Source organism: Nomascus leucogenys, chromosome 5 (assembly GCF_006542625.1).
Source record: "Nomascus leucogenys isolate Asia chromosome 5, Asia_NLE_v1, whole genome shotgun sequence".
Taxonomy (NCBI): Eukaryota; Metazoa; Chordata; class Mammalia; order Primates; family Hylobatidae; genus Nomascus; species Nomascus leucogenys.
Window position 1 is genome coordinate 124,340,137 of NC_044385.1, and position 14,750 is coordinate 124,354,886.

At 44.5% G+C, this 14,750-nt stretch overlaps 1 protein-coding gene across 3 annotated transcripts in view; it reads left to right on the forward strand.

Moving 5' to 3' along the window:
- The window catches only part of FARP1 (FERM, ARH/RhoGEF and pleckstrin domain protein 1), a 312,172-nt gene that overhangs the window by 267,159 nt on the left and 30,263 nt on the right, over positions 1–14,750 (forward strand). For all 3 annotated transcript variants that reach the window (XM_030813589.1, XM_030813590.1, XM_030813588.1), the window contains exons 14-16: positions 5,418–5,605; positions 6,822–6,911; positions 7,965–8,098. In XM_030813589.1, the coding sequence (XP_030669449.1) occupies positions 5,418–5,605; positions 6,822–6,911; positions 7,965–8,098 (412 nt within the window). The remainder of the gene's footprint in view (positions 1–5,417; positions 5,606–6,821; positions 6,912–7,964; positions 8,099–14,750) is intronic.

Genomic DNA, 14,750 nt, shown 5'->3' on the forward strand with positions numbered 1-14,750 from the left:
TAACTGTTCTTTCCCACTGATGGCTGAAGCTTTGTCCTGAGTACAAGATGGTATTTTTCATTGGTACGAAGCACCATGTTCCCAACCCAAACACTGCCTCCACCACCACCACCACCACTACTACCATTACCACCACCATCACCACCACTGTGTTCAAACAAAGCAGCATTCTCCTATGTCTTTTCCTCCTAAGTAAGAACAGGGTAGCACATTCATTTTTCCATTAGTGCATTTCAATTCTTTTTCTGCAAGTTGCATTGCTATTGCTTTTCTGAATTGCTTGATGATGAACTGTGAAGCTGATGCTTAGCTGCTTGTGAAACTTTTCTTAAAGGAACTGGGTCTAAGAAGCACACATACATTACCCTCAACAACCTCAGGTATCAAGAAGAGGAACACACTGCTAACATGGGTAATCCTATAACCTGGCTTTTCTTGTGGAACTTTGTAATTTCTATAAAATACCGCCAGCTTTGCGTATTCCACTGAGCGGGGCCCCAGCTTAGATATCAGACGCTAGTGAGTCCTGCCTATTCAGGAAGCTACCTATTATTCAGCATAATACTGCCCTTTTCTTGATAACTGGCTTTCAAATGGGATAATCTCTAGAGAGGCTTCATTGTATCCTCTTAGAGCATATGGATTTAAATAGAGCCTTTCAAAAAAATAGATGAAAACCTACATCTCTAATATATTTCCTGCTTGGGCCTTTTGAGCATATTCTGGGCACATAGAGATAAAATCTCCTATATTTTAGAACAGAATAAAAGAAGACAAATTATGGTAGATAAGTGGCACCCAGAAGATTGCAAAATAAATAATTTTATTTGGGGGAGTATTGAAGAAAAAGCATAGAAACTTTTTTATAATTGCACTTTAAAATTTTGGAAAAAAAATTGAGAATGTAATCAATAGTCTCATTTTTGTCAGTATTCTCTCAAATATTAGCTATTTAATAAACATATCTTGGATTACTATTTTTTAATTGTCAGTTTTTCTAGTTTCCCCCTTTACAGGAAAAAATAATACCTATGTAGTTAAAAACTGGAGACCAATTTGAAAAACAGGACAGGTACAGTTAAGTACTAGAAATGCCATTTTTATCACTTGAAAAATAGATTAGAAATGTTTTTCTTTTCCCAGAATTGTGTGAGTTTGTGTTGAAGCCTTGGTACATGGTTAACAGGCAGCTTGTGCCCAATCCCAAAGCGGGAAGAAAGGCCTAGCTTTGGCTCATTGATGATAAAAGTCTCCTCCCACTGCCTTTCAGCAGCTCTGCCGAAGAGCTGATCAAGATGCTGCAAACCCAGCTTCCCCAGACCGGCCAAGAGGGAAGAATGATGAGCGTGTTTTAAATTACAGAGAGAGAGCAGTGCAGGCAGTTTCTGGGCTGGGTGATAAATTGAAATCCATAAATATAGCAGTGCTAATTTGAAGTTCCATAATTGTTTGTGCCATGAGAACGTGTACGTTTGAAAGGATTTTATAAAGCAATTACTAGAAATGCCTCCCTTGAGAGCTGTATGACTGGAGGCGTTTTCAGTCCGAGGGGGGCAGCATGAACTCAAACCTCTTCTAGATGAATGGCAGGGTGGCGGGAGGGGTCTTGAAATCGCGGGGAAGAGGTGAAGGATTTGAGAGCTACCAACCTGACATCTAACTGAATGCCTAAGAAATTGCAGGGCAATTTCAGGAAATAGGAAAAATAATTTTGGAAACATTCGAAGCCTCCAGGCTTTCAGTGTGACTGATGTTTTTTCTAATCTCTTTAAACTTCTTTCCACCTATTGCCTTAATAGCAGGTGCTTCCTCCTAGGGTCCCCCCAAATTATTTACCTTGAGCTCCCTAATGAAAGAAATTACTTTGCATTAATTTGTCATAAAGGGAGAAGTGTTAGAAATACCAAGGCATTGATAATTTCATGGAGTGGCAATGAATGTCAGTCACAGTTTCCTCTCCCCGTTGCCCGGGGCTGTGCCTTCAAAGCAGGTGACAGACTGCAAGGTGTAAACAAGCTTTATAATGCCATATAAATCAAACCGGGCTCATTTTACCTAACAACAGAACCGTGTTTGTTTGCTTTTTTGTAAAATGGACTACTTCAGTGAAAATTGATTCCACGTAGTTCTAATAACTCTGTGACCTTGCACGTTGGCTTTTTATAGACACAGCTCTTCACACCTGCTGGTGTGGACACCAGTTTGTACAGACTGTTGTCACACACCCTGGCTCAAAGTCAAAAGAGAATTTTAATTACTCATCAAGCTGCCAAATTCTACTAATTGCCCCCTTGTCAGCTTATTTCATTAATTGATGAAAGGTAAATGAGTTACATATTTTGTTTGGACCACGTCACCTATACGTTTTCAAAGCCTCGGATTGTTTATCTTGCAAGGAGAGAAGGGGCCTCTTCTCCACAGATGCAGCTCAAATTAGCAAAACTGAACTGTAGAGTTTCAGGCCTTTCCCTTCCTTAAAATGCTGATAGATTTCTAGACCAGACTGCTTGATATTTATTGGCTTATTGGTCCTGCTGTTTAAGCACACCCATCGCCCTTTCTTTCTTAGGCCCTATAAGCAAAGCTGGAGTAGTGTCTTGGGAAAAGGCCAACTGACCACCCTAATTTTGTCATTCCAAGTTTGCAGAGTGCACATATTAAGTAGTTGTTTCTGACATCTTTAGGCTACATGAGTGAAATGCAGCAAGCCTTCCCCTAGCAGCCTGCGGGCTGATCCTGAGCTGTTCCCTACTTTAGGTACACAGGTGACCCTGAAGTTCCCACCCAGCCCTCTGTTTTCTGAATCCTGTCTCCGCTGTAGCACAGTGAGGATTCTTCTGAACCGTGGCACGCCTTCTTGGCGGGGCAGGCTTTCTCGTGGAACCATAGTCTGTTACCTCATTTCTTCCAACTGCTCTGTCCCCTAAATGTAAGTGTTCCCAGGTGCAGTGCAGCAAGGGTGCTTGCTGTTGGCCTCTGGGAGTGGAGATGGCTGTATCGGAGTGTGCGCACCCTACTGTTCCCTTGTCACGAGTGGTAGTTCATTTCCTCGCTGTTGCCGGATGCTGTCCAGGGCCTGCTAGTTGCTATTTCCTTGCCTCCGCTCCCCTTCCCACTAGCCTTCTAACTACCTTTTATTCTCGGCTCCAACTCTTTCAATGATGAGGCGAATGCTTTTTCTGTTCCACGTCACTGCAAAGTCAAGGTCCAGCATGCTCTCATTAATAACTGCCTCACCCGATCTCACGCACAGTGTGAGAGCTGAAGGTAAGCCCCAAATGTTGCCAGATGATGGTGGACAACTAAAAAACAACTCTCCAACAGCAACTCACAAATGCATGAAATGTTTTAACCTCTAGACAGACTGCCAGAATTTCTCTTTTCTAATTCCTATTTGTAGTGATAACATTTTTCTTTTTGTGATTTTTTTTTTTTAAAAAGAATAGTGTAGTACCTTGAAACAACTGCAGTTCTAACTCATTGTCACCATTTCTGTTTGACAAGTTCCACTTCCTTTGCAATTATTGTATTTAGTTGTGCACTAGTGTCAATAAAATTGACATTTGTGAAGCAATTTCTGGCCTTTTTCTCCGGGGTTTTCTGGGTCTGGTGGTGTTTCGGGTGATGGGGTCTTTGTCTAACACAGGCTTCATGTTAGTGAGGTATATTAAAAACATGAGGATTTAAAAGCAAAGGGATTTTAAAAATTCGAGCTTACTGAATCTGCCTTTTCCTCACATTTTCTAATCTTGTTATCCAGGGATCATTGCACTAACCAGTAGTCCGTGGGCAGGATGTCTGCCTTTTGCCATTCTCCAGGTACAGTGGATCTGCCTCCACTGTGTTGGCGGTGCCGCTGACTGCTCAACCTGGCACCAAGGGTGGGGGCTGGTGGGGGTTTCTACAGGGTTCATTTATGCTGGGATCCAATTCACTGCCCTTACTTCATCAGCCCCATTCTAGGTAGGCTGTTGTATCTTGTAATTCCAGAGTGCACATGCACGACTCCAGAGGGTGAGAAAGATGACAGGAAAATGGGGGTGCTCCCAGAAAACCGCCCTCCACCTTTTCCCTTAGAGATCTTCAGCATACCGAGTAGCAGCGAGCCTGAAACTGTAGACTGAGAAATTGAGAAAGCGCTGACTTTGTCTTTCCTTATCGTGGTAGTAGACAGGACTGCAGTTTATTTTAACTTTGCTTACCTCATATTAGCTTTAGCAAATCTGCTTTATTAGTATAAATATAAGTGTTAGGCAAAAACACTTAGGTTAGAAGTATATTCTGAAACATCCCATGTAGCTTTGGTGGTTTGATATACAGATATTTGCAAAAGTATATTGGCAAAGAGCGTCCTATACATATCATCTCCCTTGGCTGACTCATAGCGGGTAATATATGCTTTTTTTTTTTTTTTTTTTGAGACAGAGTCTCGCTTTGTCACCCAGGCTGGAGTGCAGTGGCGCGATCTCAGTTCACCGCAACCTTCACCTCCCTGGTTCAAGCAATTCCCCTGCCTCAGCCTCCGAAGTAGCTGGGATTGCAGGCACCCGCCACCACGCCCAGCTAATGTTTTTGTATTTTTGGTAGAGATGGGGTTTCACCATGTTGGCCAGACTGGTCTCAAACTCCTGACCTCAGGCAATCCGCCTGCCTCAGCCTCCCAAAGTGCTGGGATTACAGGAGCGAGCCACTGCGCCTGGCCACATTTTCATATTACTATGGTATCCTTTCTCAAGGACTCATGGTGCCCTGTCACTTTTATCTCATAAAGGGAAATTGTGATAATATAATGACGTCTGGTTTTGCATGTTGAAGTGATCACATATGCCTGTAATGTGATGCTAGTGTTTCTGTCCCAAACAGTGAGAGACATGGAATGACATCACCAGGTATAACAAGCTTGCTTCTGTTCTTTGTAGAATGGGGAGTTAGTTGCTTGACCTTTCTGTTAGCTGTGACCCATTGTTACGGGACGTAGTGTGTCCTAAGTACACCAGTTGCTTAGATGCCTATTAGTATAGTTCTGTTTTCTAATCATTTCCCCACGTCTCATTGTGACATAGACACTGTGTCTTTCTTGAGTAATTCTTAGAAATAAGCAGTAGTTGGGAGATGAAATTCCTATTTTGGGATACACTATGCTTTTAAGCTATTTTAATTGCTATCTAAGCAGAGTTCTCTATCTTATCATTAATTACATAATGGAGGCTCCATTGAATTATTCATACTTTAGTATCTTTATTAAGGCAGCTTTGACTTAGGAAAAAAAACTAGAAAATAAAGAATCGCTTTAGGTTTGCCATGGGGGGTAGTCAAAGTTCTTATGATTTGAAAAAGGTAAAAGTAGTGAATAGAAATCAGGTCCCAGAAAAAAATTACTTTTTTTTTTTCCTTTAAAACTTCTCATCCCCAAACAGGCTCCCTGACTGGCAGCCCTCACCTTTCCGAGCTGTCTGTGAACTCGCAGCGGGGAGTGGCACCTGCCAACGTGACCTTGTCTCCCAACCTGAGCCCCGACACCAAGCAGGCCTCTCCCTTGATCAGCCCGCTGCTGAATGACCAGGCCTGCCCCCGGACGGACGATGAGGATGAGGGCCGGAGGAAGGTACAGGGCCGAGGGCTCAAGCGCATGTGTGGCTGTGTGTGCACGTGTGTTTGTGTGAATTTTAAAAACTGTACTAAAATATACCTAAGAGCAAAGGTACCATGTGAGCCATTTTCAAGTGTACAGCTTGGTGGCATTAAGTACATTCGTGTTGTCGTGCCACTGTCCCTACCATGCATCTCCAGAACTTCCTTTCCCAAACAGAGACTACATCCATTCGTCACTAACTCCTCCTTCCCTCTCCTGCCAGCCCCTGGCCCCCTCGTTCTACTTTCTGTCTCTATGAATTTGCCTACTCTAGGTACCTCACATAAGCAGAATCATCCAGTATTTGCCGTTTTGTGACTGGCTTATTTCACTTAGTATTCTGTCTTCATGGATCATCCATATGTAGCATGCCTGTACAGGATTGCCTGCCATTTCAGGGCTGAGTGATGTCCCGCTGTGTGTATAAACCACACTTTGTTATCCATTCCTCTGTTAATGGACAGTCATGCAGTTCCCACCCTTTGGCTGCTGTGAACATGAGTGTCCAGGTATTTGTTTGAGTCTCTGCTTTGAAGTCTGTTGTGTGTACACCCAGCAGTGGAGTCAGGTGGACCCCTGTGAGAAGTGGGCAAAATGGTGGACACCAGGCGACCTCCTTGCACTTATTGTTTGTAGAGAAAGCAAGGCTGGATGGCCGGCCTGCTCCACGGTGGGGCTGGCTGCCCACCTGACTGACAGCCGCCAAGGGAGTTCAGGCTGATGATGCTGCCACCAGCTGATCTCACCCCTGTCCCTTTAGACCCAGCTACCATGTGTTCCCACAATGTAACTTCCATGTCATGAACACCAACTCCACCAATGGACATAGGACGAGACAGTTCCTTTTTTTATGTATTTCCTTTGCCTAATTTGAGTCCTTATGCTGATGGTAATTTTTACCTGGAAGGAAACCTTCCTAGACTATATTCTCATCATGGAAATCCATTATCTTAGCCTAGCTCCTTGCATGAAAAGGAGAGTAATTCGTATTTATTCTCTTAACACAAAAAGGAGAATACATTCTTATTTATTCTCCTAACCCAAAAAGGAGAATAAGATTTTTATTTCTTATTGATGCCAGCTAACAAAAGATCACAAGTTAGTAACATATCACTTTAATGAGGACATTCTCCGAGACGTATACTCAGAAATGATTATTGCACTTTGTTTCTTTTGCTGGGTTTTGCAGAGATTCCCAACGGATAAAGCGTACTTCATCGCTAAGGAAGTGTCTACCACCGAGCGAACATATCTGAAGGATCTCGAAGTTATCACTTCGGTACGTGCAGTATTTCCCCAAAAGCATTCGATTACATGATTTATCTCAGCTAATACTCAGCTGTACAGGGGAGGCTGGAGCTAATTAAATGTTGGATTCCCTGACTTCAGTTGAAAGGATTGTGGTCCTAGGGTATAGAAATTAAATGCTAATAGTATATTGGGAATATATGCTATAACATTTTTCATAATGATTTTCAAGTACAAAAGAAGGAAGTTCCTAAGGCAGAGAAAATTAAACATTTTACCGTCTGTGTGCACCAGTCCAGAACATGTCGTGTTTTGCCCACTGCCAAGTATAACTGCTGATTTTTGTTCACGGGAGACCTTGGAGGTGAACAGGAGATTCATTTTATCTTTGATAATAAATTGAGCCTTGTCAGCAAAATCTGCCAGAAGACTGCCTTTTATTATTTTAGTCAGTCCTGCTCAGCCTTGAAAACAAATTCAGGGCGTTGCAGATGTCTTCCTGACCCCTGGATTCTGGGAAAGCACTAGCCAATTGGGAGGGAAGTTGGGATCACTGAGTTTCTGTTCCTCTGGGCTGTGGATTGTGTTAGGCCCTTGACAGGTGCTCACTAAGCATTGTGAACCAAGCTCACCTCAACGACAGGAGTGACTTTGTGTGAAGGCCATGGCTTTATTCCCAGGTTTGGCCACCTTCGTGCCCAGTGTTTTAACAAAGGAACAGAGATGGAAGTTCTTAAAGAAATGAAGCACAGAATACTCAGTGGTCATAAATTAGTGGTTATCCAGTAGATCGGCCAGAATGGAGGTTTTGATTCGAGTAGTTCCCCATTTAAGAGATTTCTCCCGGCTTAAACAGTCAATGGGTAGCAAACTGCAGAAAGCAGTAATAGTCAGATGGGTGCTTCTTACCCCGTCTAAGGAAAGAAAGGGGAAGCAGTAAGGCCTGGGCAGCCCCGTGTTCCTGAAATGCCAGGAACCTCGCAGGAAAGCCCTGGCTCCTCCCAGTGCATGTGACTCTGGAGAAAACTGCAGACACTCGTCATTGATCTTTCCACCTGTAAGTGCATCGTCTTCTTACTTCCAGTGGTTTCAGAGCACAGTGAGCAAAGACGACGCCATGCCGGAAGCACTGAAAAGTCTCATATTCCCGAATTTTGAACCTTTGCACAAATTTCATACCAATTTTCTCAAGGAAATTGAGCAACGACTTGCCCTGTGGTGAGTACATTTCTACTTCCCAGCTACATTCCTCCCTCCCTCTTGCTCGTGTTATTTTTACGTCATCCCTGGTAAGCAGCAGGCAGGAACAAAGATGAAAGGCAGGAAACTGGCTTACAACAAGCCAGCCTTCAAATGATTTTCAGTTAAATCCTACATGCGTTCAGATCTCATTTGCAGTTTCTTTCCTTTGGTTTGCAGTTCTTCAAGATGGATTGTTTTCCCTCTCTTACAATGATTATATGATTATCACAAAATAAAGACAGTAATTACTTCTGGAGGGGCATTAGCGATTATAAAGAGTAGGGGCTTAGGAAGGCTTTGAGGGGTGCTGGTAATATTTTACTGGTGCTTGCTTTAAGTCTTTTATGAAGTACATATATGCCTTGTGCAGTTTTCTGTATTCTATCCAGTGTTTCAAACATGCTTTGTAAAACAGATCTATGTGGTGCGTGCATGCACACACACACACACACACACACACTTTTACCTTACCTTGAATTATCATAAGGATCTGTTTTAATACATGAAATGCCATTTGAACAAAGACATCCAATGAATAATTAAAATAATAGAAATGACCTAAGTGTCCATCAATAGCAGATTGGTTAAAAATTATCTTAAGCCTACCCATTAAATACCAAATGAAACATTAATGTGAGAGAAGAGGGAGGTACGAAAAACCAGGAAAAGCTTTATGGACTGTCACATGCAGAATCCGCTACACCTTTACCTAAAATAGAAGGTTTTGTAGACAATTCCTATGGCAGTTTTTTAAAGACAGTTATATGGAGAGAGACACGTGGGGAGTTGATTGTCTACTAAACATGCATTTGAAAAATGCCAGGAGAAAACAGCAAAAGGTTTTTGGCAGAAATAGAACCCATTATGGGCTGTATCCTCACTACCAGTGAGAATGGTTTGGAGTGGCCTCGGGCCCTCATTGGCTGTAAGGCCTGAAGGAGCCCTATGTGTGGTTGTCCTGCCTCAGGTGATCCCAGACTGTGGCATTCAAGCGTCGGTTTAACAGCTAAGCAGAGCTGCTTTCTGTGTTGTGAAGCCAATGTGCTGGGGCAGCGGGAGCTCTCTGATCCCCCTAAGTGATGTCCGGCTTTGTACATTTTTTATACCTGGAGGATAATTCATGTGCAGTCCTCCTTCCCTTGAGAGAAGGAAGTAACAGGCATTACTGAGGGGCCCCAGTGGGGAGAGCACAGCCAGAATTGGAGAAATAATAGGTACAAAGTCAGCCTCACTGGAAATGGGAAAAACTGAAAATGCCACGTTAGCAAGAGTCTTGGTATTATGAATATAAGAGAAATGTCACTTTTCAAAATTAAAAATTTCACTGGGCACAGTGGCTCATGCCTGTAAATCCCAGCACTTTGGAAGGCCGAGGCAGGAGGATCACTTGAGGCCAGGAGTTTGAGAGCAGCCTGGGCAACATAGCAAGACCCCGTCTCAGCAAAAAAAATATTTAATTAGCCAAGCATAGTGATGCAAACATGTGGTCCCAGCTACTGGAGAGGCTGAGGCAGGAGAATCACTTCAGCCCAGAAGTTCAAGGCTGCAGTGAGCTATGATTGCACCACTGCACTCCAGCTTGGGTGACAGGGCAAGACCCTGTCTCTAAAATAAAAATAAACATTCTACCAAATGTAACTTTACCTTCCCAAGCTTGACCTAGAACCTTTCACGTGTGTTCTGCCTGTGTCTCATCATTCATACGAAGTTGAATGATGCTCTCATAATGGGGTCAAAGAACTTACAACTCTGGGGAACCCATTTGACGGTTTATTCTCTGGCCAGCGAGACATGTGTTAATACCATCTTAGGCAAATCTTCCTGGAGGCTCAGCATCTTGAGCTGGCGTCACTATAGCAGTCTCAGTGCATGTGGCAGTTGATTTAAATAAGGTTGGAGAGGCCACACATAGGAAATGTCATCAGTTTGCCGTACCCTGAAAGCCCTTCATGGTGGCTTTGGCTGGCTCCCCCATTGGAGGGCGCCACCAGAGAGAAATGCAGAGAGCTGTCTCATACGACTCATTTTAGGAATAAATGCCATATGCATGGATCTTCCAGAGTCTCTGAGGAGTAGAATCAATGCATGGGTAGTTTCGAAACTTCTCAGGTGATTCCAAAGTGTAGCCAAGGTCAAGAACATTTGCCCTAAAATGCCTCATTAAAAAGAGCCGAGAGCCTAGAAAAGGATGGCTCCTTCAAAATTCAAGGTTCGGCACTCTTGCAGAACACCACACCACGCTCGGCTTTCACGTGTGAAATGGGATGAGAATGCGTTCCATTAAAACCAAATGACTGGATGAGAAGAGACTTTTGAAAGCACGTTGGCTCCCATCAGGCACCTGCAGTCTGGCCCTGTGGGAAAGGGCATACGCATCTTCTTAGTGGAGCCAGAGGACAAGATTGAAAGAATGGAGTGAATTTGCAAAGAAGCGCAATGCCTGAACACAGAAAAGGATTTCCAAAGCCCAAATGCGGCGTGGCAGTGGGAGTCTGCCTTGTGAGGTCAGGAGCTCCTTCACCTCAGGGGTGCCCCAGCAGAGACTGTCCATGTCCAGACAGGATTTATCTGTGGAGCAAAACCCCAAACCTGGCGGTGCCTCAGGGTCGCTGGGCTTGGGAACTGGAGGGGGCTTTGAAAAAGGCAGATTGCCGGGCCCTATCCAGCTCTCTTGAATCAGAGCTTTATTAAGAGTGAGACTCAGGAATCTGTGTGTTTTAAGTACTTCTTGGGGTGATCGTGATGAATACCTTTTCTGCAACAGCCGACCCTGCAGTGCCTCTGACAGTCCTAACAGTCTATGATTCCTTGGTTTGCATGTCATAGACTGGTTATAACTCTTGTTTCTTTAGTCTACAAGCAATGCATGAATGAATAAATGAATGAATGAATGAACGAATGAATGAGTAGGTGTGTGTGGCAGGCTTTGCCCATGGGGGACTTGCACTCTCAAAGGAGGAGGTAGGCACATAGGGCACAGAGGGCCGGGTCGTCTCACAGGTGTGGGTGTCACATCCAGGGTGGGCATGGAGCATCACTGCCAGCTCTGTCCCTGAGGACACACATGGGCCATCATTGCCTATGCAGAACAGGCAACCCTTGGGCTAAATCTGTTCAGTGAGAAGAATGGATCACAGGGAAGTTTATTAAGAAAGGATTCACCCTGGCTACTGACTGACGAACTGCGCGTGTGTGTGTTCAATGCATGTACGTGTACCCATGCCTTTCCTCACATTGCCGTGACACAGGAAGCACAGGTTGACTCCTGTTGGTGGGGATGGGTAAGATCCGAATTCGAGGTGACACCCCCGCCGTGGGGCTGTGTTCAGCTGTAGGTGTGGGCCTTGCTGAACCGCATTTGCTCCTGGGTGAAATGTGGATGGCATCTCCCATGCAGGGTGTTACGCAAATGGCACAGTGTCTGGAAGGGGCTTAGTATACTGCGCTGCCCAGAGAAAGCGGGGAAGCTGATCATTTTTAAAAATAAACTTTTTATTTGGAAATAATTCCAGAGAAGAGTTGCCAAGACAATAGTGTTTCTGTATGGTCTGCACCCATCCTCTTCCCGTTAACATCTTATGTCACCATAGGAGAGTCGGCAAAACTAAGAAAACAACGTTGGTACGTTACATTAACTAAAGTCCAGATTTTATTCCATGGTAATATTTTCAATGATTATCATTAATGGAAAGAGATCTAAAGTATAATATGTATCAAAAGTTCCCCAGAATTCGGTACATAAGTGATCTAGTGAGTGTGACTTTCCCTTCGCAGTCCTGCGTGACACTGCAATATACTTCCGTCAACAGTGGGGAAATTACAGGGCAGAGAAAGTCTCAGGAAGTTTTCCGGAATGATTAGGCTGAAGCTCAGTTCAGCAGACACACCTGCCCCTATCCAAATGTCACCTTCTCCTGAGTAAACACACCTGAGAAGGAGATGGATGCCCAAGGCCTGCTTCTTGCTGGCAAAGCCACATTACCTGCTTTCTTCAAAAACAAAGAAACTGGTTTGGTGAGTTCTAATAACTTTAGGAGTTCTTTTCCTTGTGAAAGCAAGAACAGTTTACTCAGCTGTTCAAATGAGTTCAGAGAAAGCCACTTAACAACCTTTGGCATGCAGTCAGGACTCCCAAATGCCAGCCCTGAGGTGACTGGCAGAGGCTGAGTGCAAGGTGGCCAGCTGGGTTCCCCAAGACGGGTGGAAGGCCTGCTTTGCTACAGAGTGCCTTGGTAGATTCTGCAGGATACAAAACTCCACTTACGAGCCAGCTGGGAGACAGCAAGCAGTCAGTCGTACAAAGAGGCCCTCGGAATTGGCTGTGGGGTGCACGCGGTTTTCATGGAGGATCAGCGGCATGTTTTAGGAGAAACTTTGGCCAGAGTCACGTGGAAAGCATGCAGGAGACTGGCTGGGAGGACCAGACTGACTGAATGTCGAGATATCACTGGCAGCCAGGGCTCTGCAGGACAGCGAGGAAGGAGAGGGGAGGCCACCTAGAGTTTTGAACACAGTCAGCTCAGAGGATGGTCATGAAAATGGGAGGGAAATCAAGCCAGGAAGAAAGAAGCATACAAGTACGATAACAGAAGATGAGCTTGCTTTGGGAATGATAATTTTGAGGGCCCTGTGATAAAGTGATCCAGACAGTTGGAAATGTGGGTCCCAGGCTTGGGAAAGAAATGAGGCAGAAGGGTGTAGGTTTGGAAGTTATCCACAAGAAGAATCAGATCTTAGGAAGAGAACATTGAGAGGAAAAGAGAGCCGAGGGCAGAATCTTCTCGACTGTACCTTTATGGCAGCTTGCTTTCCATAAATGTAGATCATGGCAGCATAAAAACCAGCAAAGGAAACAGAAGAGGCCACCAGAAGTTTGGGAAAAAAAATAAAAAAAAACACATAGGGGTGGAGGGTCCAGAAGATAGCAGGTCTTGGAGAATAGCAGCCAGGAGGGCAAGGATGGTTTGAGGAAGGTAGTTCCTTGTGTACAGGAGCAGACCCCAGGCAGGAGGAAGTCCTGCAGAGGTAAGAGATGTGAGAAGGGTGTCCTCAGGGATTGGAGATCCCTCCAGGGCAGAGAGGGGGCTCTTTCAGGGATGGGACACTCTCACAAGCTGCTGTCAGGAGGTTCACAGACGGAGCAGCATTGTGTTGCTGTGACACCGGGTGGCTGAAATGGAGATGACTAAGGTCAGAAAATTGTTTCACTGCCCAGAAAAATGGAGCATCTTTATAGAAGCACCAGTGAGCCATCATAGAACAAAAATGAATTAAATACTTTTCTCATCATTCTACCAGCTCTCTGAAGCTTCAAGTGTTTGTGCTAGGTATCATTAAAAGAAAAATCATAAGCGTTCCTCAAAAAACTAAGCACAGAATTACAATAGGATCCAGCAGTTCCACTCCTCAGCATGTGTGCCAAAGAACTGACTCCAGCAGATGCTTGTACATCAGTGTTCATAGCAGCTTAATCCACAGTAGCCAAAAGGAAGAGGTAACCCAAATGTCCATTGACATGAGTGGCTAAACAAAATGTATGATGGAATATCCTTTTATTTATTTATATTTTTATTAGTTTTTTAGAGACAAAGTCTCCCTCTGTTGCCCAGGCTGGAATGCAGTGGTATGATCATAGATCACTTCAGCCTTGAACTTCTGGCTTCAGGCAGTCCTCCTACCTCAGCTTTCCAAAGTGCTAGGATTATAGGCATGAGCCATCACACTTGGCCTTGTTTCCTTTTTAAGCATGAGTAAAATTACATGTTTATTTGTTTTTGTTTTGTTTTTTGTTTTTTTTTGAGATGGAGTTTCCCTCTGTCACCCAGGATGGAGTGCAGCAGCGTGATCTTGGCTCACTGCAACCTCCGTCTCCCAGGTTCAAGCAATTCTGCCTCAGCCTCCCGAGTGGCTGGGATTACAGGCGTGCATCACCACGCCCGGCTAATTTTTGTATTTTTAGTAGAGAAGGGGTTTCGCCTTGTTGGCCAGGCTGGTCTTAAACTCCTGACCTCAAGTGATCTGCCCGCCTGGGCCTCCCAAAGTGTTGGGATTACAGGCGTTGAGCCTCCACGCCCAGCTAGATTCCATGTTCTTGAGCATAGCTTGGGGCTAGTTTTTCTTGGATTTTCTGCCTTAGTCGTGACTATATAGCTCACAGTGCTTTGAGAGCAAGCTGTTTCCCTGAGACAAATGAAACCATTTTTCCAATTGCCAGAATTGCAGGTGGGTTTCTACTAGAAGACACTTGAGAGAAAGCACTCCCCAGGTCACTAGACGAGTCTGACACAGCTCTTCTCTTCTACTGTATTTTAATATGGGCCCTGTTGACAACCGGAATGATCCCAGGGCTCACCTGGATGCTATCAAACCTGCCCGTGACTGGGTTGTCACTTTTGATCCTCTTATTCAACTCGACCTGGTAGTAAACCTCAGGAAGGCAAGAAAGAAGCCATAGCTTTGAGCAACCTAAAAGAGTGTAATTGATAGACTTGAGGGTGGCTGAGAATGGGAGGGCTTCTGTCTTCTGTGTTTCCTGCAGCTGCCGAAGGCACGGCGTTCCTGGCCCGCTGAAGATGCCTCTTGCACAAATGTTTTGACAAGTGGGCATGTGAATTAATGCTAAGATTAA